This window comes from Callorhinus ursinus, unplaced genomic scaffold, assembly GCF_003265705.2.
Source record: "Callorhinus ursinus isolate GAN/ISIS: 27379988/994484 unplaced genomic scaffold, GSC_fseal_2.0 scaffold3, whole genome shotgun sequence".
Lineage (NCBI taxonomy): Eukaryota > Metazoa > Chordata > Mammalia > Carnivora > Otariidae > Callorhinus > Callorhinus ursinus.
This window is the reverse complement of record NW_027397065.1, coordinates 84,340,233-84,367,278: the sequence shown is the minus strand read 5'-3', so window position 1 is coordinate 84,367,278 and position 27,046 is coordinate 84,340,233. Positions and strand designations below refer to the sequence as shown.

The 27,046-nt window shown below is 41.5% G+C and overlaps 1 protein-coding gene across 5 annotated transcripts in view; it reads right to left on the bottom strand.

Moving 5' to 3' along the window:
- The window catches only part of CTNND2 (catenin delta 2), a 907,509-nt gene that overhangs the window by 323,033 nt on the left and 557,430 nt on the right, over positions 1-27,046 (bottom strand). For all 5 annotated transcript variants that reach the window (XM_073891088.1, XM_025867463.2, XM_073891086.1 and 2 more), the window contains one exon: positions 24,750-25,005. In XM_073891088.1, coding sequence (XP_073747189.1) covers positions 24,750-25,005 — 256 coding nt within the window. The remainder of the gene's footprint in view (positions 1-24,749; positions 25,006-27,046) is intronic.

The following is a 27,046-nucleotide window of genomic DNA, read 5'->3' as shown; positions in this document are numbered from 1 at the left end:
AAGTTGCTGCATTAAAAAGATATTTACTCTTCCATTTTTGTCACTCGCAGATGTCATGTATGATAATAAAGATTATTACGTCAAATCAGCATTGCACTCTACAGAAGGCCCACTGAACTCGACACCATGGAGGCCGGCCTACCCCACGTCCGGTCCACCTCCCTGCTTTGCCCAGGGGACAGGGACTTCTGGACACATCTTTAAAGGCTTAAGCAACAATCATCAAGCCAGAGACAAGCAGCTGCGATTTACTGCTAACATTACAATGTTTTCCATCATGCCTGCACGTACCGCCATTTAAGAAAGTCCTGTGATCACTGCAAAAGATATCCAAAATTATGGCCTTATCAACACAAGACATTTTGATAATGATGTAATAAAAATAGGAAGTTGGGACTGTGAGAAGTTCGTAAAACCTGGAGAGGAATACAGTTGAAAGAGAAATGATGGGAAGCATGAGGTCACAGATTGCCTTGCTTCAAAGATGGTGCAGAAATACAGACCCCCACCACACACACACACACACACACACACACACACACAAGCACTCGGTCAGGATGTGGTCATTGGTCAAGAGATTCTAAACATGGAAGTATGGCTCACGGCACTGTCCTTCTACGTCTGATCCTAAAGCACAGGCCAGCTTCCTGATTCCAACCCCATTCCCCCACCCTGCCGCGGCCTTGATGGGAGACACAAGAAATCTATTCTTGCCATCCCCAGCTCCAAGCCCTTCTGAGCCACGCATAGTCTCACACACAGCACCCCCTGGTGGTGTTCTGTCCTGCCCCCTCCTCCACACTTCTGCATCTCCCATACTGGATAACTTCTCCTCCCTCCGTGCATCATACTTTTTGAGTAAAACTCATCATGAGCCCGACTTAGGAATCGTCCTTCCTCATGTATTTAGCTCTAGAACGTCTCCCCCACCTCCCATGCTCATTTACGCTCCTGCTCCATCCATGCTTAGCATTTTCACAGTATGTATTACAGGACTGAAACGGTAGATCTGTCATTTCCCACAGAATCCCAAAGTTTCTTGAAGATGTGGATACATCTTACTCATCTCTGTAATTTTAACGTTATCACAGTATTTGCTGCAGAGAATCTCTTGACATAATGAAGGCATAGTTGCATAATAATATTATATAATAAGCACTTGTGAATTGCTTCCAAAAAGATTGGCGACAGATATAAATGCATTATCCCACATGAGAGTTTCACTGAAGTGTCATTTGTGTATATAAAAAGCAGCAAAGTTACATTGGGGTGATTAATGTTTTCAATATTTATGGAATTGCTCAATGATATGTGTTTTGAGTGGCCTCTTGAATGCATTGACTATGTAAGCTCTTTTCATTTTGACAGCTATAGGATAAAAAGGTATTTTACTACAAGCAAGAGACTTAAAAATGTGCATGGTAGAAAACAAAATTTATATTCAAAGTCAAAATAAGTTTCTATCAAAGTATGAGTACTCTCCTTTGTTACCAAACAAAGGACATGTACATATTTTTTTTAAAGTGAATTAAATACTTTCAACAAGCTCCTCTGTGAACCCACACTCTGTGTATGTACCTACTCTTCTGCCCTAAAAGGTTACAGAGTATTCTGCTAAAAGAGATACTTGTACGGTTAGAAATTAGAGGGCAAAAAGTAACACAGTCTTTAGTTTTGTGGGCAGGGGTGATCCCAAGTCAACAATTTGTGTCCCTGGTGTAGTTTATTTCATGGATATGTGAGACACCATTTTAGCACAGGTGATTTATTTCTGATTTCTTTTTCACACACTGACTCTTAAATTCAAGGCATCTCGAAAGTCAATGAATCACATGATCCATGAAGGCAAACTAGTGAGCCAGGTAACTCATCACTCTGCCATCAGAAAGAAGCAGGCAACAGGTAACAGGTGCTTATCCTTCCCTTTCCAAATACTTGGTGCTTTCTGTTTACTTTGTCCCTATCTTTAAGAGAGTTTTAAAAGATGTGAGACAGTAAAGTTCTCCTTAGATTCAAATATTTTTAAATGACCACTTGGTTTTTCTTCTGCATTAGAAATAACTTTCACAAAGGTCTCTCTTGCCAGCTTGGACTTTGAGGATGTGGTTCTTGAAGGTCCTTTCAAACTTCCCCTGCCTGGCAAACCATGGTGAACTCAGAGAAGGGAATCACAATTTCTCTATACTGTTCTATTGTTAAAAATTATGAGTTCATTTGTGAAATAAAAGGTTGATGAAAGTGATATACAAGAGAAGCTATAAAGTTGCCTGTACCATTAGTAAATGGACCCAGACAGTGGCAAGAAATAAATTCTTAGAGGAGACCACAGTAGTTTAAGTATAAGGTAGACTCCTGAATGATCGCACTCAGTAACCCCTAGTTTATGCCTCCTCTACACTTCTTCTTACATATAAAAAAACCTTTTCATGGGCTTTTTTGAAATAAACATATGGCATACCTATGAACATCTTCCAATGTTTGAATCAAATTACTTCATTAAAAATCTAAATTATATTAGCTTGTCATCATGCGATCTCAGTAAAAATATGATGGTTTTTAATGGTCCATATCTTTTCAATGTGTTGACCAACATTCTTTTTTTTTTTAAGATTTTATTTATTTATTTGAGAGAGAGAGTGAGCACATGAACAGGGGCTGGAGCAGAGGGAGAAGCAGGCTCCCAGCTGAGCAGGGAGCCCGACATGGGGCTTGATCCCAGGACCTGGAGATCATGACTTGAGCCAAAGGCAGACGCTTAACTGAATGAGCCACCCAGGCGCCCCTTCTGACCAACATTCTTAATATTTTCCTGCATTTTCTTCCCTAAAAGAGAAATCTCGAGCATACTGGTCTCTTGTCTCCAGAATCAAACTTTGTGTGTGTTTGTGTACAAACTGGGCACTTGCCGAGTCTCCGTTCCTTTGGAACATATTTTTGTGCTTCAAGATCTCTCAAATCCTGTAAGGCTCTGGGTTTTTCTCTTTCCTTTTCCTCTCTCCCTTCCCTCAGACACATCTGCAGATTTCGGCAGACCCTCCAGGGGGAGCACAGAGAGAGTCAAAAGAGATTATATTTGAAATTGGAAAGCTGATTTGAATCTTCCAGAAGTAAAAAAAAAAAAAAAAAGGGAAGGAGCATTATGGTTGGGAGACCAGCATGTGAAAAAGCCATGCTGTAAGGGCACATCACCCCATGTAATGGCAGTGTGCTGGACCGCGTGGCAGACAGGGCAGAGAAGCAGGGTCGGGGAAAGGGTTAGACACCTGGGTGGGACATAGTTTTATTTCAGAGTGTGGATTAACTCTGTAGGTGACAAAGCACAAGTGGAAGCTCCCAAGAAGGGGAATGGCATGATCAAGTTAGTTTTGAAGATGGTGTTTCTGGTGGAAGGGGGAAGGATGCCTCGAACTGAGTGAGAAGGGGTTAGTGGGACCAGGTGAGAGGCTTCGGATCTTTCTAGGGGAGGACAAGGGTCTGTGTTAAGGGGAGGACATTTGGGGGTAGACCAGGAAGTCTAGAGATATTTCGGATATAAAGTCCACGGCCAGTGTTGTCATTTGTGAGGAGGAAGAGGTGGAGGAGGGGGATTTGAAGACTACACGGAGGTTTTTAGCTGAGGAAGTGGAAGGCTACCTAGGGTGCAGACTCAAGGAGGCAGAACAGATTTTGGGTCTTTAGAGATGAATGATGATGCTTTTGAGGTGCCTGGAACAATTATCCAGTAAGTGCAACCACAGCATTCAGGAGAGGGGCCTGGCATTGGGGACAGAAGCTGGCAGGTGGTCGTGGCAGCACAGAATCCTGACCAGCAGGGATCAAGGTCCTGGCCAAGGACGGGATTTCAGCCCCCAGGAAGGAATGACACCCGAGCAGCGTAAGCACCATGCTTTAGCGGGGCTGAGATGTGGTGTTGTGTTTTCAAGGTGCGGCCCAAGCCCAGGGAAGCATGCCATCATCTGGTTGTTGGAGGTAGGGGATAAGGTGGAAATTGGCAATGCAGAAAAGGCCAGCTCCTAGGTGCCAGGTGGACCCGCATGATGCCGGGTCCTTGGAATATGAGCAGCACTGTCTTAGATATTTTCCGACTTTGGACTAGACTGACACAGGGTCTGGAGAAGGCTAAGCCTCGTGGTAGGGGCAGGAGGAACTCTGGACAAGCCCAGCGGACCCTTTTCTTATGCTGATATTTATACAAGATGAAAACGATCCAGAAGAATAATAAAGACTAATGCCGGAACCATTTTACAGGTAATCTTCCCCATTGGGTTAAAATCCTACAGGGTAATACCAACGTGCAACACTCACTCCTGGCACGGGGTCGAACTTTTTCCATGTCGTTCTCTGCCATGTGAACCGGAGTATGGAAAGCCTTACAGGGCAAATATTAAAAAAGTAATCACATGCTCTTTTTTGTTGTTGCAGCTTACTGAAGAGACTTTTCCCATCAGTTGCAGTGATCACGTAAAGAAAACATTCTCTCTACTGGCATTAACTGTCTAGGAAGGATTTGAGAATATTTCTTTATGCTTCTCTTTTTTTCTCATAATGATGAGAAAACTGGTGGCTATCCTAACACGGTTGGGGGCACCTCAGGTTACTGGCAGGGGAGAATTCTGGCTTTCTTGAAAAGATGCAATGCCCCACGCGTCTCAGCCTGAGGGCAGCCTGTCACTGCTGTGCCCGGGGCGAGAGGGTAACAGGATGGGGGAAGCATAGTTGGCCCATTGTTTAAAAAGAACTCCAGAAGTCCTCATTTGCTGTGTATCAATTGAAAGAAACCATTTGTTTTGTGGCTAAAATAGTTTGCTTCTGAAATTTGCTACGAAATGGGTGCTGATTTCTCAGAAAACTCGGGGCCAAGTTTAATTTTTCCAGCTTTCAACCTAACACATTATCTTTTTTTCTAAAGAGTGAAAGCCTTAAATGGAAATCAAAGTCTGAAGCACAAGAACTCACCCTCTTTGCCTGAACTGGTGTTTAACAAAAGCCCACACTAGGCATTTTCTTTCTTCTGAGAAACTGGTTCAGAGGTCAAGCTTAATGGAAGTCTTCAGAAGTTTTATTTTCCTTTGCAGCCTTAATGAAAGGCTCAGAGCTTGACCCAATAAAATTTAGATTATGAAGCACTCTCCATTGTTGAAGGAACCTCCATGGTCTTCCCCTTTAAAATAACCATCTATCGGAGATTAAAAGACAGCCCCTTGATCTTTCATTGAAACAACACATAAACACACCCATGCTTCCCAGATATCTTCCTATCCTTTATTTCCTATGACCATGAAGATCTAACTATGAATTTCTTCTTTGGCTTTCACTCATCATGGGTATTGTTAGTACACAACTGATCAAAACAGAGGATTATTAACGCGTACAAAATTTGATAGGTTGTTATTAGACAGAAAACATTTTTTGGAAATGCATCCCTTCATGAGATGGATGTGGGGTTTAAAAAATTAGTTTATGAATTCACAAATGAGTATATATATATATTTTTTTGCTAGAATGAGACAGGTCAGTACCAATCTTTCTATTGTTGGTTTTTATAGATGCAAGGATGGAGAAACTTTGTTCACAGAAATGAGCTGTGGGGGCGCCCGGGTGGCTCAGTGGTTAAGCGTCTGCCTTCGGCTCAGGTCATGATCCCAGGGTCCTGGGATCGAGCCCCGCATCGGGCTCCCTGCTCCGAGGGAAGCCTGCTTCTCCCTCTCCCACTCCCCCTGCTTGTGTTCCCTCTCTCGCCGTGTCTCTCTCTGCCCTTAAAAAAAAAAAAAGAAATGAGCTGTGAGACTCCGAATGAGGGGAAGGTTGGCCTTGATTTGTAAAGAAGGTGATGAGAAACCATGAGAGGGAGAGTACAAGGGAGAATGGGCGAAGAGCAGCCAGATGGTGGCGAGAAGTGAGTGTCTCGAAATTGGTTGCCTTGGAATGCTCAGTGAACTCACCCCAGGGACGCGCCACCTCAGCCTGAACGGCCAGAGGCCCAGAATCGAGGGGTATGACTGCTATTCCAAAGCTCGGGAAGCATCATGGTAAGAGGAAAGAACTGCTGCCTCCTTCCAGGTGAGTCTTCCTTTCTCTCTCTTCCCTCCCAAGGGCTCCGATTTGCTGTGTGGCCCCACCGTCCAGTGCCCCATGCTCCCTAACAGCTAAACCCCAGATTCTTCACTGGGGGGATGCAACCTCTGCAACCATGTGTAAGAAATATTAAGGCCTTTTCTTAATGATGCAGAAAGAAAGTGGTTGGACGACACTGACCTTTTGATCGGGGCTCCTGAAACTTCAATGTGACATGCATCCCCGAGGTAGCTTGTTCAAGTGAAGGTTCTGGTCAGTAGGTCTGGGACTGTGCATTTCTAAAAGCTCCACGCTGCAATGTGATGCTGAGGCATCCTCTGGGATGCGCTGTGGCCACAGAAGATGACCTTGCATCAGTCCCCACGCTGGAGAATTGCGCAAGGCTGAGCGTGCCGAGGCGCGCCCACCCGGTTTGTATGGAGCACTCACAAAGACACCATCAAAGCTCTTCCTGGCTGACGGCAGAGCCCGAAGGGCCTACAACGATGTTGGGGGGGTCGCAGGCTGCAAGGAGATGCATCGACTAAAGTGAGTCAGGGACCAGATATGGCTGAACATTGCATTAGATCTGATGGAGGTCAAGGGCAAAAAGAGAGGAAAGAATAAGGTCCTGAGCAAATCTGAGCAATTGCGGCACGGTCTGTTCTGAGGACCTCTGCTAGCTGAGACAGTTTCAGTAGGAGAAAAAGAGACATTACGGGGACCTGGCTATGGTTGGGAAGGGGCAGAAATGTTGATTATTTTTGAACAACAAACTGAAAATTTTGACCTTTTAAAGGGAGCAGTGACATCTCATAAATTCCAGTACTTGGATAATAAATGACCAAGGAAAACAGCTCCCTGAAAAGAGCCCGTGAAAACAATCCACGAGACAATGATGACGTAAGTCGTGTTACATCTCACACCTTGGACGGGGTGGCTAAGTGAATAAAGTCCTTCTGACAGAAAGAACCATTAAGACATATTATGCGAATAAAAGAAAGTTGCAGAATAATAAAGATGTAATACAATTATTGTAAAAATAAAAAGTAAGGGGAATCGATCCTAGTGGGGAACTTTAAGAAGTAGGTGATATTTTCATAAATCTATATTGTGACATTGTGAAAAGTGAGTTTACATTTTGGTGATCACATTATCAACTGTATTGACCACCTGTGTTCCTGAATTCAGACTTTTGATCAAATACAAGAAAACTGTCTGCAAAAGTCAAATGATCCTATTATGCCACCAATATTACGATATAATAAAAAGCACATTCGCAAGGTCAAATATGATTAGCACCTTGATTTCTAACTTCTGCAATAAACTAGATGTGGTATTTGTGAGAAGTTTCTCACTACAGATTAGTGATGCAGATCTTAGTGTGCACAGAAATCATCTTGCTGTCTCATTTGAATGCAGATTCCTCTGCGATATGTGCACTTCTAACCAGCACCGAGGTCCTGGACCACACTTTAGATGGCAAAGCTCTACAAAAGGTGCTAGAAAGTTTAAGTTCTGGTTATTCTAGTGTTTGCAATTTTTTAAAATATGAATATATTTTAATATAAAATTCAAAGTGTGGTAAACTGAATACTTTATTTCAATGATCTGAAAACTAAAGAAATGGATTAGAAAAGACAGCGATTCTCAATTTGTAGAAATGACTCCATTTCCACAAGTGGGTATGTCCAATTTATCAAAGCACTAGTCATTTATTGTATCACGTTGATTTATTCATATGTTTAATGATTTATGTGTGAAACTAGTAAAACTACTCTTTTCTTCTGAAATCTCATTTTCTGTAACCTACACAAACCTTCTCAAACTTAGAGAAGATAAATACACATTTGTTGACTGGCAAGCTATATTTTAAACACTCTACAAAACTCACTTTCAGAAAAGGTACACCTACATGGGCAAAATGACTGTCCAGCCAAACTCTGGGCTGAGAGCAGCTATCACACCCCCTGAGGCCCTCCTTTGAGGACACACACATGTAGATTATGGCAGAGTCGCAGCACAGATGAACGCCAGTGGGATCCCCACTGACCCAAAGGCAGCCCTGCCTCGAGGGGCGGCCTCATCTGCCACCTGTCATGTGAACTGTCCAGCATGTTTTATCCTGGACACTCACGCGTGGCTCCAAACACAGTCTCTCGCATTAGTCCGCTTGGGCTGCCATAACTAAATACCACAGCCTGAACATTTCTTTTCTCACGGTTCTGGAAACTAGAAATCCAGGACTGAGGTGCTGGCGGGTTTGGTCTCTCCCAAGGCTTCCCTCTCCTTGGCTTGCAAATGGCTACCTCCTCACTCTGTCCTCACATGGTCCTTTCTCTTAGAAGGACACCAGTCATACTGGATTGGGACCCCATCCTGATGGCCCCCCTTTTAACGTAATCATCTCTTCAATGAACTGCTCTCCAATATGGCTACATTCTGAGGTACTGTGGGGTTGGGACTTCAACATCTGAATGCGGTGGGGGGGGGGACACCCACTTCAGCCTAAAACAACTCTCCTGAGCAAGTCTGAATTCAAGGCACTGCGGAGTGACACACAATTGCAGAGAGATGCCGAGAGAAGACAGGCGGAAGGGCAGAAGCAGGGCCATGAGCAGCCCTGGCAGTGCTGAGAGACATGAAGGAGAGCAGAAAAGAGGTCGGGGAAAGCAGAGACCGGGGAAGAAAAGCTCTGTGCAAGGGCCCAGCAAACACTTCTCAGCGCCCTGCTCAGAGTTCCTGCTATGGCCCCAAAGCTGCTTTTGTATCCTTCACCGTGATCTGTTTTTCAATGAGACCTGCCTGGCTGAGGCTGTTGAAACAGCTTCCTGTCTCTTCCATACCCCCCTGGAAACTTACAACAAGCTCCTATTAACTGAGATAACCAGAGTGCATTTTTATTCCTCGCAATTTTACGTTCTGACTGCAGTGAAGGAGCGAATGTTGCATGTTACATACAAGCGCTTCAGGAGATGGCTTGAATGACAGGCATATTCCATGCTGATCTACATAAGGTCCTGTTATACGTTGCATGCTTTGCCTTCATTTTTATTAAAGCAACAGTGTGGGATCATCGAGCAGGAACTCCTCTCCTGTCTAACGGATAACAGTGGAAATTTATAGTCATTAAGGGTTGGCAGTTACTTAAATAAAGCAGGTCCAACTGGTGTATGTGTATGTGTGTGTGTGTGCGCGCGTGCACGTGCATGTTCGTGCTCTGTGCACTGCTGAGCAGACATGCCCAGTGTTTGTGTGTTCCTCCTGATGGCTACTTCTACAATATTACCAATATTGCCTGTAACTTTCAAGCTGATTTATAGTAAATTTAAATCTGTTAATGTTCTAGTAATCTTCAAAACAAAGCACAGCAAATACATTGTAAGGCCCCCTGCAGAAACATTTCAGTTTATCTAAAAGAGCCCATGTTTTATATTTTCTTCTTTAATGTCAGAAACCCTTTTATTGCGGCATAGATGTTAATTGCCACTTATCTTAATGAGTTCTTTTCTAATATAAAATAGCCTGGCCTGAAATATAGCAGACTTCTTTGTCAAATAGAGATAGGGACAGGAATACTATTGGTTCTTGGGAGAAGCAGGATGCTTTTTCTCTGTCTGCTTTACGTCGGGTGAAAGCTCTCTGATTTAGGGCCTTTGAGGTATGAGTTACTGACTTCATTTTCAGTTCGAGGGGGAGTTAACCCCAGGAGAAGTCATGAAATAGAACTTGGGCTCTGCAAGCCAAAAAGCACAGTAGGTGTGCCTGAGGTTATTACAACAGAATTATGTGGTAGCTTGTATAATCAGTTCCTAAGGGCAATTTTTAACAAAACGTGGCAGGTAGTTTTCATTTAAATTTCATTTAGTTTTAAGTTTATATGATTTTAAATGAGATAATCTCCTACTTATTTCCTAGTTAATATTGCCATCTCATGTCCTATCCAGAAGTTTCCAGGGTCCGGAATGCTGCCTGGCTGGCTGTTGGTATTCGATAGATTATCTGTTGAATGGAAGAACAGATGAATGAAAATATTTAAAACATCATCATAAGGCACTATTCCTCAAATAATATTAACAGTTATTTTTATTCTATGGAATAATATTGTGTCAGCTAATTGACAAAGCTACTTCACATTCATTATTTTAACCGAGTCTTATAGCTAATATATTAATGTTTATTTTATTTCATCATAAGAAAATGTGGACACGAGATTAAATACCTTACCGTAGGTAATGTATTTGGCAAATAATAAGTGGGGAAGGATGCTATGCGTGTTTCACTTAAAAATGGGCTTGAGAGAATGGATAAAGAAGACATGGTCTATATATACAATGGAATATTACTCAGCCATCAGAAAGGATGAATACCTACCATTTACCTCGACATGGATGGAACTGGAAGAGATTATGTTAAGCGAAATAAGTTAATCAGAGAAAGACAGTTATCATATGGTTTCACTCCTTTGTGGAATGTAAGAAACAGTGTAAAGGACCATAAGGGAAGGGAGGGAAAACTGAAGGGGAAGAAATCAGAGAGGGAGACAAACCATGAGAGACTCTGAAGGATAGGAAACAAACTGAGGGTTGCTGGAGGGGAGGTGGGTGGGGGATGGGGTAACTGGGGGACGGGCATGAAGGAGGGCACGTGATGTGACGAGCACTGGGTGTTAGACGCAACTGATGAATTGCTGAACACTACATCTGAAAGCGATGATGTACTATGTGTTGGTTAATTGAATTTAAATTAAAGAAATAAAAAATAAATTTAAAAAATGGGCTTGAGAGCCCATAAAGTAGTGGAGAGCACTAGGGGTATTTTGTTTTGTTTTAAAGATTATTTATTTATTTATTATTTATTTTAGAGGGGGGGGGAGTGTGTGCGAGCAGGAGGACGGGCAGAGGGAGAGAGAATCTCAAGCAGACTCCCTGCTGAGAGCAGAGCCTGGTCACGGGGCTCGATCGATCCCAGGACCCCGAGATCATGACCTGACCTGAAATCAAGAGTTGGACGCTTAACCAACTGAGCCACCCAGGCGCCCTGGAAGGCACTGTTTTGAAAACTGTCATGCTCAAGATCCACGGGGCCACTCCTGCTTGGTCTTCCTCCCTGTGTCCCCCATCTGTGGCAACTCCATATGGCCTCAGTTTCTGGACATCAGAAGTGGTGCCTGCACAGCCTTTAGCTGGCTCTTTCCTTTTTTCCTCTCCTTTATGTTCTTTTTATTGTGGTAAGGTACACATATAATTTACCATTTCAACCATTTTAAGTATAGAGGTTAGTGGCATTAGGTACATTCACACTGCTGTGCAATCATCCACCTCCAGAATGTTTTTTTATCATTCCAAACCAAAGCTCTGTACTCATTAAACATTAACTCCCCATTTCCCTTTCTTCCTAGCCCCTGGTAACTATTATTCTAATTTGTCTCTATTACTTTGAGTACTCTGAGTACTTCCTATAAGTGGAATTTTATACAGTATTTGTCCATTTGTGACGGGCTTACTTAGCACGATGCGTTCAATGTTCATCCATGCTGGAAGGTGTGGCAGAATTTCTCTTTTTGAAGGCTGAATAATATTCTGCTGCATGTGTATATATGACATTTTGTTTATCCATTCATCTGTTGATGGATGTTTGAGTTGCTTCTACCTTTTGGCTCTTTCCTTTTTCTTTTAAAGGTTTTATTTATTTGCGAGAGCAAGACAGAACAAGAGCCTGAGTGGGGTGAGGGGCAGGGGGAGAAGCAGACTCCCCGTTGGGCAGGGAGCCTGACTCAGGGCTTGATCCCAGGACCCTGAGATCATGACCTGAGCTAAGGCAGACGCTTAACCGACTGGGCCACCCAGGCGCCCCTGGCTTGTTTCTCTCAAACAAGAAAGGGGGAAAGGGAGTTTCGCAGGAGATACTGGGAGGAAAGCTAACTTTCCCATTAGGCATAACGAATCATCCCACATTTCAGTGGCTGAAAATGAGAATCACTTATTATCTCACAGTTTCTTTGTCAGGAATTCAGGACAGGGAACAGGAGTCGTGATGCGTCGCTGCTCCACAGTGTCTGGGATCTAAGCTGCAAGACCCAAAGGCATGACGGACACTAGCGGATCTGTTTGGAAGGTGGCTCACCCACATGGCAGGCAGCTTGGTCCGCCCCATGGGGGTCTCTCCACAGGGCTGCTTAAAAGCCTCAGGATATTGAACTGGCTTCCTTACCCACAGAAATCACAAACTGTCACTCCTGTGGAATTTTGCTTGTCACACAGGCCAGCTCGGATTCAGTGTGGGAGGGGACCACACAAAGGTGTGAACAACCAGGAGATGCGGGTGATTGGACGCTGGTTACCACAAATCTTATTTCTGTTCATCCCAGAGATGGTGCTAGTTATGTGGAGATTTTTCAGAAATGATGAAGATTTTAGAACACAATTGCTGCTTTGAAATATTTGAAAATAACCAGAAGAAATACCTTAATTCTAGTCATTCATTTTTTTCAGCAAATATACTCAGAATCGTAAAGAGCCAGGATTTCTGTTCTACATTCACTGGGAGGTACGTGAGTATCCTCAGCTAATTTTATACTGCTCACACGTTCAGAAAAGTGATTTCTTTTTCACTGTGGCTTCTAAGCCATTGATTTTTCAAACATCTATTTACGAGCCAACTTTGGTTTTTTTTTTTTTTTTTATACGATCCTTTTTATTTGATTGAAAACACTGTCCTATATTCTAAGGTTATTCTGTGTAGGCTTTTCCGATGTATTAATAAGCAGTGGTTGGAGGAGACTCTTCACAAAGTAGAAGACTGGCCACCTTATGGTGGTACCCCACATGTCTTTTGAAATGGAACTAGAGTACGAATTCCAAAAATGTTGGGGTTCACTGTGCCAGGGTTCAAAGTCAATCGGAAACATCCTGGGGTCTCACTGTGGCATCCTCCCGTATCCAGCAGCTGAGGGTAGACTGAGGCCCTCGCTTTAGGCGCTACTCTGCAAATGGCCCAGCTATCAAACACAGTCAGAGTTTTCTTGGTATAGTGGGTTCATCTCTAAAGAGGACCCCAAAACTGGTGGCCCAGGGGCCATGTTTTCGTATGAAATTTTAAGCGAGGATACAGGTTTCATCGCACTCTAGTACATAAAGTATTCTGTACTGCACGAGAATTTCCGTCTGAATTTCCCACTCGGTTTCTTTCTTCTCCTTCTGTTCTTCCTCCTCCTCATCCTTCTACTCTTATTAGAATTACCTCGACTCTAGAACGTACTGGGTTCAGCAACCCAGTTAAGACAGCTGAACATGATCATCAGTCGAAAGAATTTAGGTTACTAGATTTGTCAAGCCGGAAAATATCATGAGCAACGGAAATTGCAGCTTGAAATGTATCTTTCTTACTATAAAATGCTAATTTTATCTCTGTCGATGTCAGCGGCTCCAAATTAATGAGCGCTCTTAGCTGCAAAATATCTCAAGAAGCAATGAGAATTAATTCCCATTAGTTACAAACTGACAGACAACTACCACCTGCCTTGTAAGACAATAAAAGTTTTGAATGCTCCCTTTCTGTTCTCAATTAAATGTTTACTCAGATGGTGAAGAAAGGTGACTTACGACATCAAGAAAAATATTAAAACTGGTTTGTACATGAAATGACCAAAGGGGATTTCAGATTCTGCTGGCAGTAGAATCAACAAGGAAGGCTTTGAGGACGGATTAATTGAGATATGCTAAAAGTCAAATAGGCTTTGAATAGTTACAGCAGTAAAAATTGAAGATAAACAAAAGGGGGGGAGATCTTTTAATTAAGAACAGTCAAGTTCTCTGAGAAACATAGAGCTCTTTAAACGGCGTGTAATTCCAAAAGGTTGAGCACAGCCCTGTGCGTGCCTGTTAACTACATAAACAACCAGAATGTGTTTTTCAAGGTCCTTGTAGCTACTCTGATGGATCCATATTTCTGCAAGGGAAACAAGTTTTGAGTTTCTCTTTTTTTGTGAATTTATATTTTTCATTTTTAACACTCCATCAGCATTGATTTGAAGAATGGAATATTTTTAGAATGACTTAGAAAAAAGTGGTAAAACAAAATAAAAGCAAAGCACGGGGCTGCGAGAACAGACCCACAGGTACATAAGAAGGAAAATCAGTGCCTTGTTACTGTGTGTCTTTTGTCACATTAATAGTGGCGTGTGCTTATGCAAATTTTGTAGGTCTTATCTCTGGATAACTGTGTGCAGAGCCAATAAACATAATTTGTGTATATACATATGTACTGTGTGTGTGTGTGTGTGTATATACACATAAATTATACCTACTTATATCTATAGACATACACAGAATCTATGTATACCCAGACACATAATCCTTGTAGCGTAACCGGGAGCGTATCAAGACTCCCCCTGGAAGATGACAGTCCTTGAGAAATGACTGACCAAATTGGCTAGTTCCATCACTCTGAATTCTCTTGGTTTCTCTTCCCTGGCTAGGGCCCCTCCTATCACAGCTACCTCCAGAGAGACTGGGCAGGGGGCAGGGAACTTTACAGAGAAGAAGAACGGATGTAACAGCTTTTTCTCCCATTTGTTGGCTCTAGCTAGCTTGGATTTGGCTTTTTGACCCAAATGAGGTAGGAGAGTCCAGAATGCACGTAGGCCACCTTAGAGAGATGGGTTCCTCAGGTTCGTCCACACACCTGGAGGCCTGGCTAGTGGGTGGAGGCCCTACAAGACATCAGCTCTCACAGCAGGCTGTGGGCTGCCTGCTCATCTTTGAACTTGGGGCGGAGTCTGTTTCACCAAAAGCACGTGGAGGGAGGGGAAAGAAGAGGTTGGTTCTCAAGAGTCAAGCGTGTACACCAGAGAAGCACAAAACAGAGATTTCCACCGCTACAACTGATGGGGTATCTGCTAACGATGAACTCATTAGTACTCCGGGCACAGGTGCTCATCAGTCATGACTGACCATGTTTCAACCCTCTTTACCATGGAATGTCCTGGAGGTAGGTCCCTGGCCGGAATGTGCTTCAGTATAAATGAGGCAGGGGTGTAGTATTAGAAATGAGTTGCTATTTTAAAAATGGAGCTGTTTACCCCTACAAGGGCTTTTTTTTTTTTTTAAAGATTTTATTTATTTATTCGCGAGAGAGAGAGAGAGAGAGAGAGAGAGCACAAGCAGCGGGAGTGGCAGAGGCAGAGGGAGAAGCAGGCTCCCCGCTGAGCAGGGAGCCGGATGCAGGGCTCCATCCCAGGACCCTGAGATCATGGCCTGAGCAGAAGGCAGACGCTTAACCATCTGAGCCACCCAGGTGCCCCCCTACAAGTGATTTTTAAGACAGGAGGTAAAAGGAGTATTCTGGGCTGTGGGAAAATCAATACTGGCACAGGCAAGCATTATGTGAGAACATTGCTTTCCTTTAAACTGATAAAAGGAATCTCGAAAAGGAGACTTTTGTAAAACAAACAAACAAAAAATCCTTTTGCAGTGAGATCTTCCCTTCCATCTTCCAATTCTGTTTCCTGCCATGAGGGCCGGGCTCTCAATTACACGGCCTCCTTGCTCTGGGCTCACCAGACCCCTTCCCACACTGGCCTCCCAGCTCCTGGGCCTCCCCGTCCTTCCAACCAGACAGCCCTGGCCTCTCTGCCTTCACCCATGTTTCCCACAGCTCTGACTCCATCCTCGGGGGTCCCGATGACAGGGGTGGGGGGCAGAGGTCTGGGGGGTGGGCTGGGGGCTGCAGCAGGGAGGCAGCCTTACTGGGGGCAGCTAACAAAGGGTCCTTCCCCACGTGAGGAAATATTCCAACGATGTTAGAGTCTTAACACATTTCATCTTACAACTTTACGAGGAAGGCACTTTTATGATTTCTGTTTTACGTACATGGATGCTGCGGGCACAGCAGACAAGCATCACTCCCAGAATCGCCATTTGTGGCGAACCCCTTTCCCTGTGTGGGCTGCCCTTCACCCAGACCTCCTCCACTATCCTGTTTGGGGTGAGAGTCCGCACTGCAAGGCTGCACAAGATCATCCATAGGGCTAAGAGGGGAGAACATTTGAATTTCTTTTTTTTTTTTTTTTTTTTAATTTATATTCAGTTAGCCAACATAAAGCACATCCTTAGTTTCAGGGGCAGAGTTCAATAATTCATCAGTTGCGTATAACACCCCATGCTCATCACATCCTGTGCCCCTCTTAATGCCCATCCCCCAGTTATTCCATCCCCCCCACCCTCCCCCCCCAGCAACCCTCAGTTTCTTTCCTAGAGTTAAGAATCTCTCATGAATTTCTACTCATTTATTTAACCAAGCAAAATAAAATGAAGAGCTATCATATTTACTCTAGAGATTGGTCCTCTCACTGGATCTACAGTTCAGATGATGGTGTGTCTTTTGTTGGAAGCTACACCATGTCAGGGCTGACGGTGACACCCCTGCTTATTCCAACACCTTACCCAGGGCCCCTTGCTGCTGTTGGGGTGTGTTGGCCCATGTGAAGTTTTGGATTATATTATCTGGCTTGAAACTAACTAACTCTCACAACATGAACAAGTGGTAGCACTAATACTTCAAGCATGCCCCAAAGCCAAGAAAATAGCTAAGCTCACCCATCTATCTATACCTGGAGTGGTGAACACCAGCCACCATCTGAACCCGTAACAACAGAGATAATACGCTCAGACCTTACACATCCAGCCATATCGCTCTTCCTGAAGAAAATGTCTTTGTGATTAAAACTATAAACCAACCTGAAAACTTTTGTTTTAACGTAGCCTATCTTAAGTTCTACCTTTAGTGTACAACTCTTTTATAGTGTAAATAGTATAAATGTATACTAAAGCATGTGTAGTTGGTTGAAGAGTGTCCCCCCAGAATCCATGTCTATTCGGAAGCTCAGAATGGGACTTTGTCTGAGAATGGGGTTTTTGGCAGATATAATTAAGATGAGGCCACACTGGATAGGTGTGGACCCTAAATACAATGACTGGTGTCCTTAAAGGAAATGGAGAGGAGGCTGGGAGAGAGAGAAGACCGTATGTGAGGACTGCGGTGGAGCCTGGAGGGATGCTGCCACAATCCATGGGCCAGCCAGGGCCACAAGATGCTGGACCGTCTCCTGGAGCCTGGAGGCCCATGCCAACACCTTGGTTTTGGACTTCTGGCCTCCAGAACTGCGAGAGAATGGATTCTGTTGGTGCAAGCCACTCAGTTTGTGATAATTTGTTAAGGCAGCCACAGGAAATTCATACGCTGTATTTACACTTTATAAGGAACAAAGCCACCTATGGGGTGCAAGCTAATATTCTATTCTGATTGGGTGGGTGGATGGGAATCTCAGAGACAGCTTCCCGCTGGAGACCCCAAACCCCAACCCACCAGGCTTGAGAGCTTCAAATGGGCCCTGCCCTTCCATCACCAGCCCCCTTTCCTTTCCAACTGTTTTCTCTGTCTCAAAACTTCCTGCCACATTTATGTGAATTTCACTTCTTGCTCAAGGTTTGTGCCAAGCACTCAGTTTCTCCAACATGCTTTAATTGTGTCTGTCTTATTTACCTAGGGCATTGCAGTCATTTCTGGGTACACCTTTCTCTCTCATATAACTTTGAAAGCTCCTTAAAAAATGAAGCTGTTTTCATGCCATCACCACACCTACAGAACTCATCCTAGAATATTCCACTGGAAAGTCGCCTAGAACACAGGTGCCTTCAGATGGACCCGGAGGGAGGAGTCCAAGGAATGAGCGCTATAAGATTCTGCCCTTGGACCAGCTTTAGCCGCGTCTAGATAAAAATTTGCTGAGGACATACATGTATGTCTTCCATATTTTCAAGGGCCATGGAATTATATAGTAATTACACTGGGTAACAAAATTGGGACCCAGAGATTTCTGAAGTATCAAATAATGGAATCACCCAACAAGAAGTGAAAGTAAAGCACCTCACTTAAGTTAAAAAGAAAATTAAAAAGTCAAGGTAAGGATAATTAATTCACAGCTTTACAGAACTCACATGTGAAAAGACTGCATTTTATTTCATTGTAAAGTTAATATTGGTTCAATATGCATAGTAGTTATAAACACAGGATTCCAATTTGGACAGACATGGATTCAATTTCTAGCTCTCTGAGCCTTAGTTTCCCCATAGGTAAAATGGGCACTATAAAGATTCATGTCATAGGGATTTAGGGAGGATTAAATTAAATATTGAGTATTTAAAAAGTTTAATGCTATTTTATGGTCAATTAATCTTCAATAAAGCTCGAAAGAATATGCAATGGGAAAAAGACAGTCTCTTCAATAAATGGTATTGGGAAAACTGGACAGCAACATGCAGAAGAATGAAACTGGACCACTTTCTTTCACCATACATAAAAATAAATTCAAAATGGATTAAAGAACTAAATGTGAGACCTAAAACCATAAATATCCTAGAAGAGAACACAGGCAGGAACTTCCTTGGCATCGGCCATAGCAACTTCTTTCTAGCTATGTCTCCTGAGGCAAGAGAAACTAAAGCAAAAGTAAACTATTGGGACTACAACAAAATAAAAAGCTTTTGCACAGCAAAGGAAATGAGCAACAAAACTAAAAGGCAACCTACAGAATGGGAGAAGATATTTGCAAGTGACGTATCTGATAAAGGGTTAGTATCCAAAATATGTAAAAACTTATAAAACTCAACACCCAAAAAACGAATACTTCAATTTTAAAATGGGCAGAAGACATGAACAGACATTTCTTCAAAGAAGATATTCATATGGTCAACAGACACATGAAAAGATGCTAAACATCACTGATCATCAAGGAAGTGCAAATCAAAACTACAATGAGATATCACTTCTCACCGGTCAGAATGGCTAAAATCAACAACACAAGAAATAATAGGTGTTGACGAGGATGTGGAGAAAGGGGAACCCTCTTGCACTGTTGGTGGGAATGCAAACTGGTGCAGCCACTCTAGAAAACAGTATGGAAGTTCCTCAAAAAGTTAAAAATAGAGCTACCCGACGACCCAGTAATTGCACTACTAAGTATTTTCTCAAAGAAAACAAAAATACTGACTCAAAAAAGGATACATGCACCCTGATGTTTATAGCAGCATTATCTACAATAGCAAAATTGTGGAAGCAGCCCAAGTGTCCATCGATTGATGAATGGATAAAAAAGATGTGATACATATATATGCGCACACACACACACACACACACACACACACAAATGGAATATTACTCAGCCAGAAAAAAATGAAATCTTGCCATTTGCAAGAACATGGATGGAGTTAGACAGTATTATGCTAAGCAAAAAAAATCAGTCAGAGAAAGACAAATATTATATGTTTCACTCATATGTGAAATTCAAGAAACAAAAGAAATGAGCAAAGGGAAAAAAGAAAGAGAGAGAGGCAAACCAAGAAACAGATTCTTAACTATACAGAACAAACAGATGGTGACCAGAAGGGAGGTGGGTGGAGAAGGAAACAGGTGATGGGGATGAAGGAGGGTACCTGCTGGGTGACATACGGAAGGGCTGAATCACTGTACTGCACACCTGAAACTAATAATACACTGTCTGTTAACTAACTGGAACTCAAATAAAAACTTCAATAAAATAAAATATTCAAAAACAGTTTAATGCTGTGTATAACATATATGACCTAATTATTTTTAATATCATCGTTATCATTGTCACTGTCACCAACATCATTCTCATCTCTCAAGAAAACGTACTAGGAGCCCAGGCTGCCCCAAGGGAACACTCGCTCTCTTCCTGCACTTCCGGTGATGCAGGAGACGACTAGCAAGGCCACTGCATGACTCCCAGAGGAGGGCCCTGGAAATGACTGTGCAGGGAAGGGATGCAGCTAGCAGAGCGACAGTGGGCCTGGGCACTGTGGAGGCGCTGGAGCTGGCCTTAAGGGGTGTCCTTGGGAAAAGGGGGAGGCGTAGTGTCATGTGATTTAAAAGGTCAGGAACAAGATCAGGGCATGATCAGAGCAAGATCAGGGTGCAGATTTTCTAACAATATAAATTAATTTACAAAGCTTGAATTACTCAAAGAATTAATAAGATGCTTTCAAGAGATGGTGAGTGGCCTGTGGCTAGAGGCATTCAAGCCAGTCGTTGGGCTTGCTTTTAGCCTCACTGAATAAATGGCTTCCAAGTGCTCTTTACACTCTGATGGTCTTTAACTTGTGAATGCTGTGTTTTCCCCCAGTTAAATAAATGATTGTTGAGCATTCGAGTGAAAACCAAGCTCCTCAGAGATTCCACCATTCAAGAGAACTGGACAATGAAAAATACCACATAACTCTTTTACCATAAACGTGTCAGCCATGTTACTTAAGTTACATAATAATGCTTTGAACTTTAATAAAGATTTTAAAAATATTTTTCCAAATCTTCACCTTTTATAAAGCATTGTTGTGGTATATTTTGTTTTCTGAGTATTCGTTCACTGTATGCCGTATGTTTGGTTTTATAGTGGGCAAAAAAGAGACAGTATTTGGAAAACATTCTTAACCTAGGTTCACCCACTGATAAGATATTTGTAAGCAGCATTACTTAATTGTATTTACTAATACAACAACCAGTAGAAAAATAACTTTAGTAATATCTTAAAATAGCAGATAAAATATAGGAGAAATGCAACTAGGTAATTCCTTAGAAAATGCGTATTTTTATATAACTGTTCAAATATTGTGACTTGAAAAAAAAAAAACCTCTATGGACTACAAATCTGATGGAACCAAAGGAAAAGCAGTTGAAATCTGGGCCCCAACTCGGCATTAAAGATGTGCCGCTATATTTATTTCTGTTATGTTGAATAACAAAAAGAAGACAGAGTTTAAACTTAAACCATGTTTATAGTAAGTTGGATTCTTTTAGCGTGTTGGCAAAATTGCTGGAGATAGTGTACATCAGGAATTACAATATTTTGAAAAGGGATCAATCAAACATGATTAAAAGACACTTCCTGTTGCAATCTACAACCTACACTAAGTTCTGCTGGTAAATGTCTAAGCCATAACTTTCCTTTCACAGACAAGAACATTTATAGTACTTTCATTTTTTAATTTTTATTTTTTTAAAGATTTTATGTATTTATTTATTTACTTAGAGAGAGCGTGTGTGCAGGGAGGAGGAGGGGCAGAGGGAGACAGCGTGAGAGAGAATCCCAAAGAGATTCTGCGCTGAATGCAGAACCCGACGCAGGGCTCGATCCTAGGCCCTGAGATCATGACCTGAGCTGAAATCAAGAGTCAGATGCTCAACTGACTGAGCCACCCAGGTGCCCCTTATAGTACTTTTCATACAGCCAGGTACACAGGTCTTGTTTTATATTTTTCTAGTTACTTCATCAATCAGATTCAAAATAAGGATACTAAGACTTATCACTCCCAACATCACTGAAACCTTTCATATAATTTGATGTTAAGATTTATATTTAACCCAGATGTCTAAAAACAATAGTATATAAAATGCAGTATTTGGTGTAGCACTGAAAATATATTAGCTGTGTCAACAATCCTTAAGAGGTTCACATTTTATGGAAGATAACATGCAATTAAAAAATAAAAACTTCTTGGCAAATGTGCAAAATTTATATATATATGTATATGTATGTAAATTGCCTCAGTGGTTGCTGACTTTAAAAAAGGAAATTAGATTTTATCATCTCTCTGTGTAAAGAGGTTTCTGTGCATTCTTTCTTGGAGCACATCATGGGAGCAGCGTAAAAGCAAAAAGACCAAAGTTTTGCCGCCGTATATGACTGAGCCAAGGAAGCCAGAAAAATCCAAGCCTTTGCAGCCAATTTTTTTGCATCTTGTGGCTTAGAGGAATTAAGAGCTAATGAAGTCTCTGGTTTCAAGTCTAATGACTGAATTGAGGCTATCTTGATCTCTCAAATTCTTCTGTTAAAATACACTACTTTCTGGAAAACTTCTCATGGAGTAATAATAAAACTCTTCCATAGAGAAAACACACTGGTCTGCAGTAAGATGCATAAGGCAGGTGTTGGCAAAGAAAAGCCAAAGAAATAAAAAATAAGACAAAGACCACACATCCCATAAGCAATTAGCAGAGCGAGGAGACCGATTTAGGCAATTTGTATCATGTCCTTTATCATTCCAAACTCCTACACATAAACACCCATAACTATCATTCACTCACCTTCTGAAAAAATATCATAAAAGATGGGATTCTATTCCTTCGTTTTCCTTTGTGTTTTTTATAAAAAAATAAAAATGTTCATGCCAATACATGCTGCTGTGTCCTAAGAGTACGGATTCTAGCCCATGTACCCACCTGCCAGCAACGTGATCTTCAGTGTCATTTACCGCTCTAATTCCCCATCTATTTAAGGCGCTAAACCCATCAGTTTCCTTCCTCAAAGGAGAATTACATCAAAGATTTAGTAAAAGTCCTTTGAGAATTATAATGTGCTATAAATATATGTTGGGAACAGTAGAGGCTTAGATGGTCTGGTATTTAATGATAAATAAAACTTCAACAAATTCTCTTTAAAAACTGAAGCTTGAAAGAAGTGTAAAGACTGAAAAAGTATAAATCATAAGCCATAATGCCAAAATAAACAAGTTTGAACCCCAGAGGTTAAACCTATTTGTTCTGGTAATAGTCACCTGACAGCAATCAAAATTCATTATTCAAAGGAAGACGCAAAAATCTTGTCATAAAAGAAGCCTTAGATTTTGGACTTGAATTTTAGATTTGAAATGTCTGTCCATTCAACCTGAACACGTTGGCATATTCCTTTATTTTAAGAGGACTCTTAGGGCATTATTGTATTTTAGACTCCATCCATTTTGCATGATGCTAGATGATTAGTTCCTTTCGTATTAAGTCACAACAATACAGTTCTACTTCTAGATATGATTCCATTTTTTTGCTATTTCTGGGCTTAGGATGGTAGTATGATTTTTTTTTTCAGATTTAACACATATTTAAGGCTAATGAGTAGCATTCCTGAAATTAACAGTGAATTTGTAATTCATATAATGCAATGACTTGCATATACATTTTATACATACAAAAAATTAGTAGTCAATATTCTCTTATTTATGATAACATTTCTTACTAGCGTTACCCTGTTTTGTTTGATAGTGGGCATGCAGTAAATATAAGTGATATAATCCATAACTTAAAAAGGTAACAGAGCTATGACAATTCACTAGAAGAAGAAAAAAGGCTATAAAAATGACAGTAATATAAAATGGAAAGGATATGCCATTTAATAAAATAAAATGCATTTAATATACAGTAGAAAATAAAGAGGCTAAGCTGTAGCTTGAGAAACAAATAAATTTGGCTTCTTAATAAGCCAAATTCCCCTAATATGAAAATGTAAAACCTTTCCATCAGAGATAAAACGTTTATCCTCATTTAAATATACAATGTTAAATAAAGCAATGCTAATTCCATCATGTATTTTTCTATTTAGCGTTTCCTGAGTTCACCATTCCACTATTTCTATGTTTTCAGGAGCACGTCGAGAAAAATTGCTTAAAAACAGAGAATGCTGAGGTGTTATCTGAAGAACATTCTATCCACACATGCTAAAAGTACTTAGGGATTTGGGGCAGATTTCAGGACTTTGAAACTGAAAACCTGGATAGCAGACACTGCACAATGTAAATGTAGGTATACTTCTTATTTCTAGGCGTTAACAATGAGTATTTGTTACAATTTATTTCTATAATAATGGAGGTTCCACCAAATATAATATTTAACATGGACCCTCCAAGCCAGTTTGAATAGTGCTAAAGTAGCTATCTCAAAAATACCATAAAATGGTCTCATTCAGCCTTTTATGTTGGTAGGAGTGATGTCTCTTCACAAAAGAATCTATGAAACCCCTCAATACAGTATATAGGCACTTGTGTGTTCTATCAGAGAAAATTCCTTGAGACGAATTTTAAGCATACTACCAGAGACAAGTGACATGCCCTGCTATAAAGAAATACCAAAAATCTGACATATCTATAATATTCACAGATGCAGATATATATTTATGGGACTCTATCAGCATAAATCAAATGGCTATGAATAAAACATCATTTAACCAATTCTAACTTCAGAAGCAGAGCGACACTAAATTTCTCACCATTGATGGAAAAAAGAAAGCAAGGAAAAACACAGCTCGGTGAGAAGAATTTCTCTGACACATTATGCCCAAGTTTTTATCAACACCCAAACTACTTCAACCTAATGTTTACTTTCAGACACAGAAAAATAAAGGTAATTGGATTTTCTAACTTTTCAACTTGTGGTATAACCTGGAAGACGTACCACTTTACATTCTGCTACAGAGAAACAAGCATGCGTGGTGACAGAGCACAGTCCTACTGATTCAAGAAAGCACCTAGACTGTGACATCTGAAGTCAAGTGACGTAATCCCCAAATCCTCCATTTCCATTGTCCAAAAGACAGCTGCACCGGATCTTAGCAAACAGCTGACATCTCAGGCACCTGCTGAACCGCAGAAGATACTGGAGGTCCATGATCAGTGCCCATACTCCAAACCAAACCGAAGATTATAAAACTCAACGTGAAGTCAACCCTTTAATGCTCAGCCAGTGGCATGGATTCAACAATGTGACATCAATGAAAAAAACGCCATAACAGTGCCTGGCTGGAAAAGCTCTTTAGGCGTCGAGGTCGGGAAAAGAAAAGGTTTTGTACCCACCTGGGATCTTTCTGAATGCTATCGATGGATGGGGATCTGGCCAAGGTGCCTTCAGGCGGGAGGGCAGGGCCGGATTTGCTGTACGGAGACTCGACGGAGGGACAATACTGCAGCTGTCGGTAGGGGTCGGCGTAACTGGAGGCTGGGCCGGCTGCGTAGCTGGCCCTCTGGAAGGTGGCGGCGGCGGCGTTCTGTGGACCATGCTGGCTCCCGGTGCGCTGCAAGGGGATGGAGTCGACACCGGGGGAAGATGGGGCTACGACAGGAAAGTAGGGACAAAGTAAAAAATTGAGGACCTGCTCACAGAAACGGTTAACCAGGTCTAGGCAGGGGGAGAATTACACACATAAGAAAAAAAAAGGGGGGGTTTGGAAGAATAAAAAAATCATGTCATATTTGAACCAATACATTCAGTGTTATCCAGTATCATGAGAATTAGCACACTATCTCAGAAAGAAGCCTTTCAGCCACGGGGGAAACGCGTCTGTTGTGTGTTGCGTGCTGTTTACCGTTTTGTTAGTCTCATGTGTAAACTCTGTGTAAAACCCAAACCCAGAGGATCCCTAGGGAATCTTTTATGAGGGATCATGGACAGTTGGTTCTTTACTGTTCATGGGGAGAAAATTCAGGCAGTGTTCATTCAGGTGATGTTACATTAATTTCATTAAGAGTGTAAAACAAACAGTAACGTGGTTAATTCTCCCGAATGAAAGGAACAAAATCTCATGCGTGGGGGTGGAGGGGGAGAGAGAGAGAGGGGCTGGGCTCCTATGTCCACAGTTAGTCCTGGGGCATTAAACACAGGACTGCTCGTGCTGCTGGAAAGCAACTCCCCAGAGATTTTCATAGGCCTCTTCTTCAACCAAAGCTGTCAGAGTAACACATTCGGTGAAGGGTAGGCATGTGGGAGAAGATGAAGACCAGCCCAACTGCAACACAGACAAGCTAATGAGCCGACAAGCCTTTTCCGGAAGTATCTACATCTTTTCAAAAAGTCTACATTGTTTTGAGAAGATTTTGCGTACCAGTTACTAACTTCAGTTTGACTAGTTCCAAACTGAATTTCAATTCTGTTTGCTGCGTGGATTCTTTTCACATGGCATTCTTTTTATCTGGTTCGCAAAGATATTCGACATCTAAGGTTTAACGAACATATACAATGGAAAGAGCATTTTTCATGTTAACAGAATGTGACCAGTTATTAACTGCTGCAATAATTGTGAGCCATGACCAATCCTAGACAGTACGATGACTTTCTGGCATTGCATGCAGATCAGAATAGATCCGAAATATAGCCCGTGTCTGGATGCGACTATTTACACCATGGCGGTTCTGTTATGGAATAAGGTTTCAATTATAAATCAAACCCCTCAACTTTGACTTCCTGAATGCTTACTATTAGTGGATGACAGTAGAATTTATATTGTCCTCTCTCACATTAGGGGACATATGCCAAATCGAACACACAAAAAATTATGTCACTTTGAGCAAACGATTTTTAAAAGAAATTAAGGCTTTTGTCACATGGCAAAAAGGTTGTAAAGTGAACTGAGGAAAACATTCTCAGGCCGAGAACTGAGTTTTAAATAAGAGTTCAAGGCTTCTCATTTCCAATGAACTGTAATACTTAACCTTACAATAATCCAAATTAGGAGAAGAGCTACTGTAGCAAGGTGAAGAGTAGAAGAATATTCAAGAAAAACTTTCTAAGCAAAAAAAAAAATGTACGTATATGCTGAGGAGCAGTCTTTGAAATGATGAGGGTTGTCCTGATGGATTAGGTTTCAAAATGATCTGATGAGACTAAGAACATTAAGTTTGGAAAGGGAAAATGTGTCCTACGTCATTTTGCAATCTCTGGAATATTACAAACATGTGTAATTAAAATTCATGTCTTAAAAATGTATGGACAACGTACTTTATATTACGGTGACAGGGGTTGAAAATTTAGGCCAGGCATAACCTTGCTTTTGGAAGAACAAATGCACAGAGGCAAACAAAATTTCATTTTCTAGAAGAGTTGTGACAAGCTAGGCAGCAAATCCAGGGCAAAAGGGGAAAACTAAATACACCTGACATTTTCCACATAAATGCATTTTTTTCCTTCAGGAAAGTAATATCTACATTTAAGCTTGCTGAAAATGGTTCCTAATATCAGAAAAGAAATCCTTTTCTACACGAAAGTGTTGATCATGAATACAGTAAGTACAGTGATTAACAGGAAAAGAGAACAACACAGCAGAGATCAGGAAATAATACCAAAATCTTAGGAAAAAAAATACTTGTTAAAAAACAGT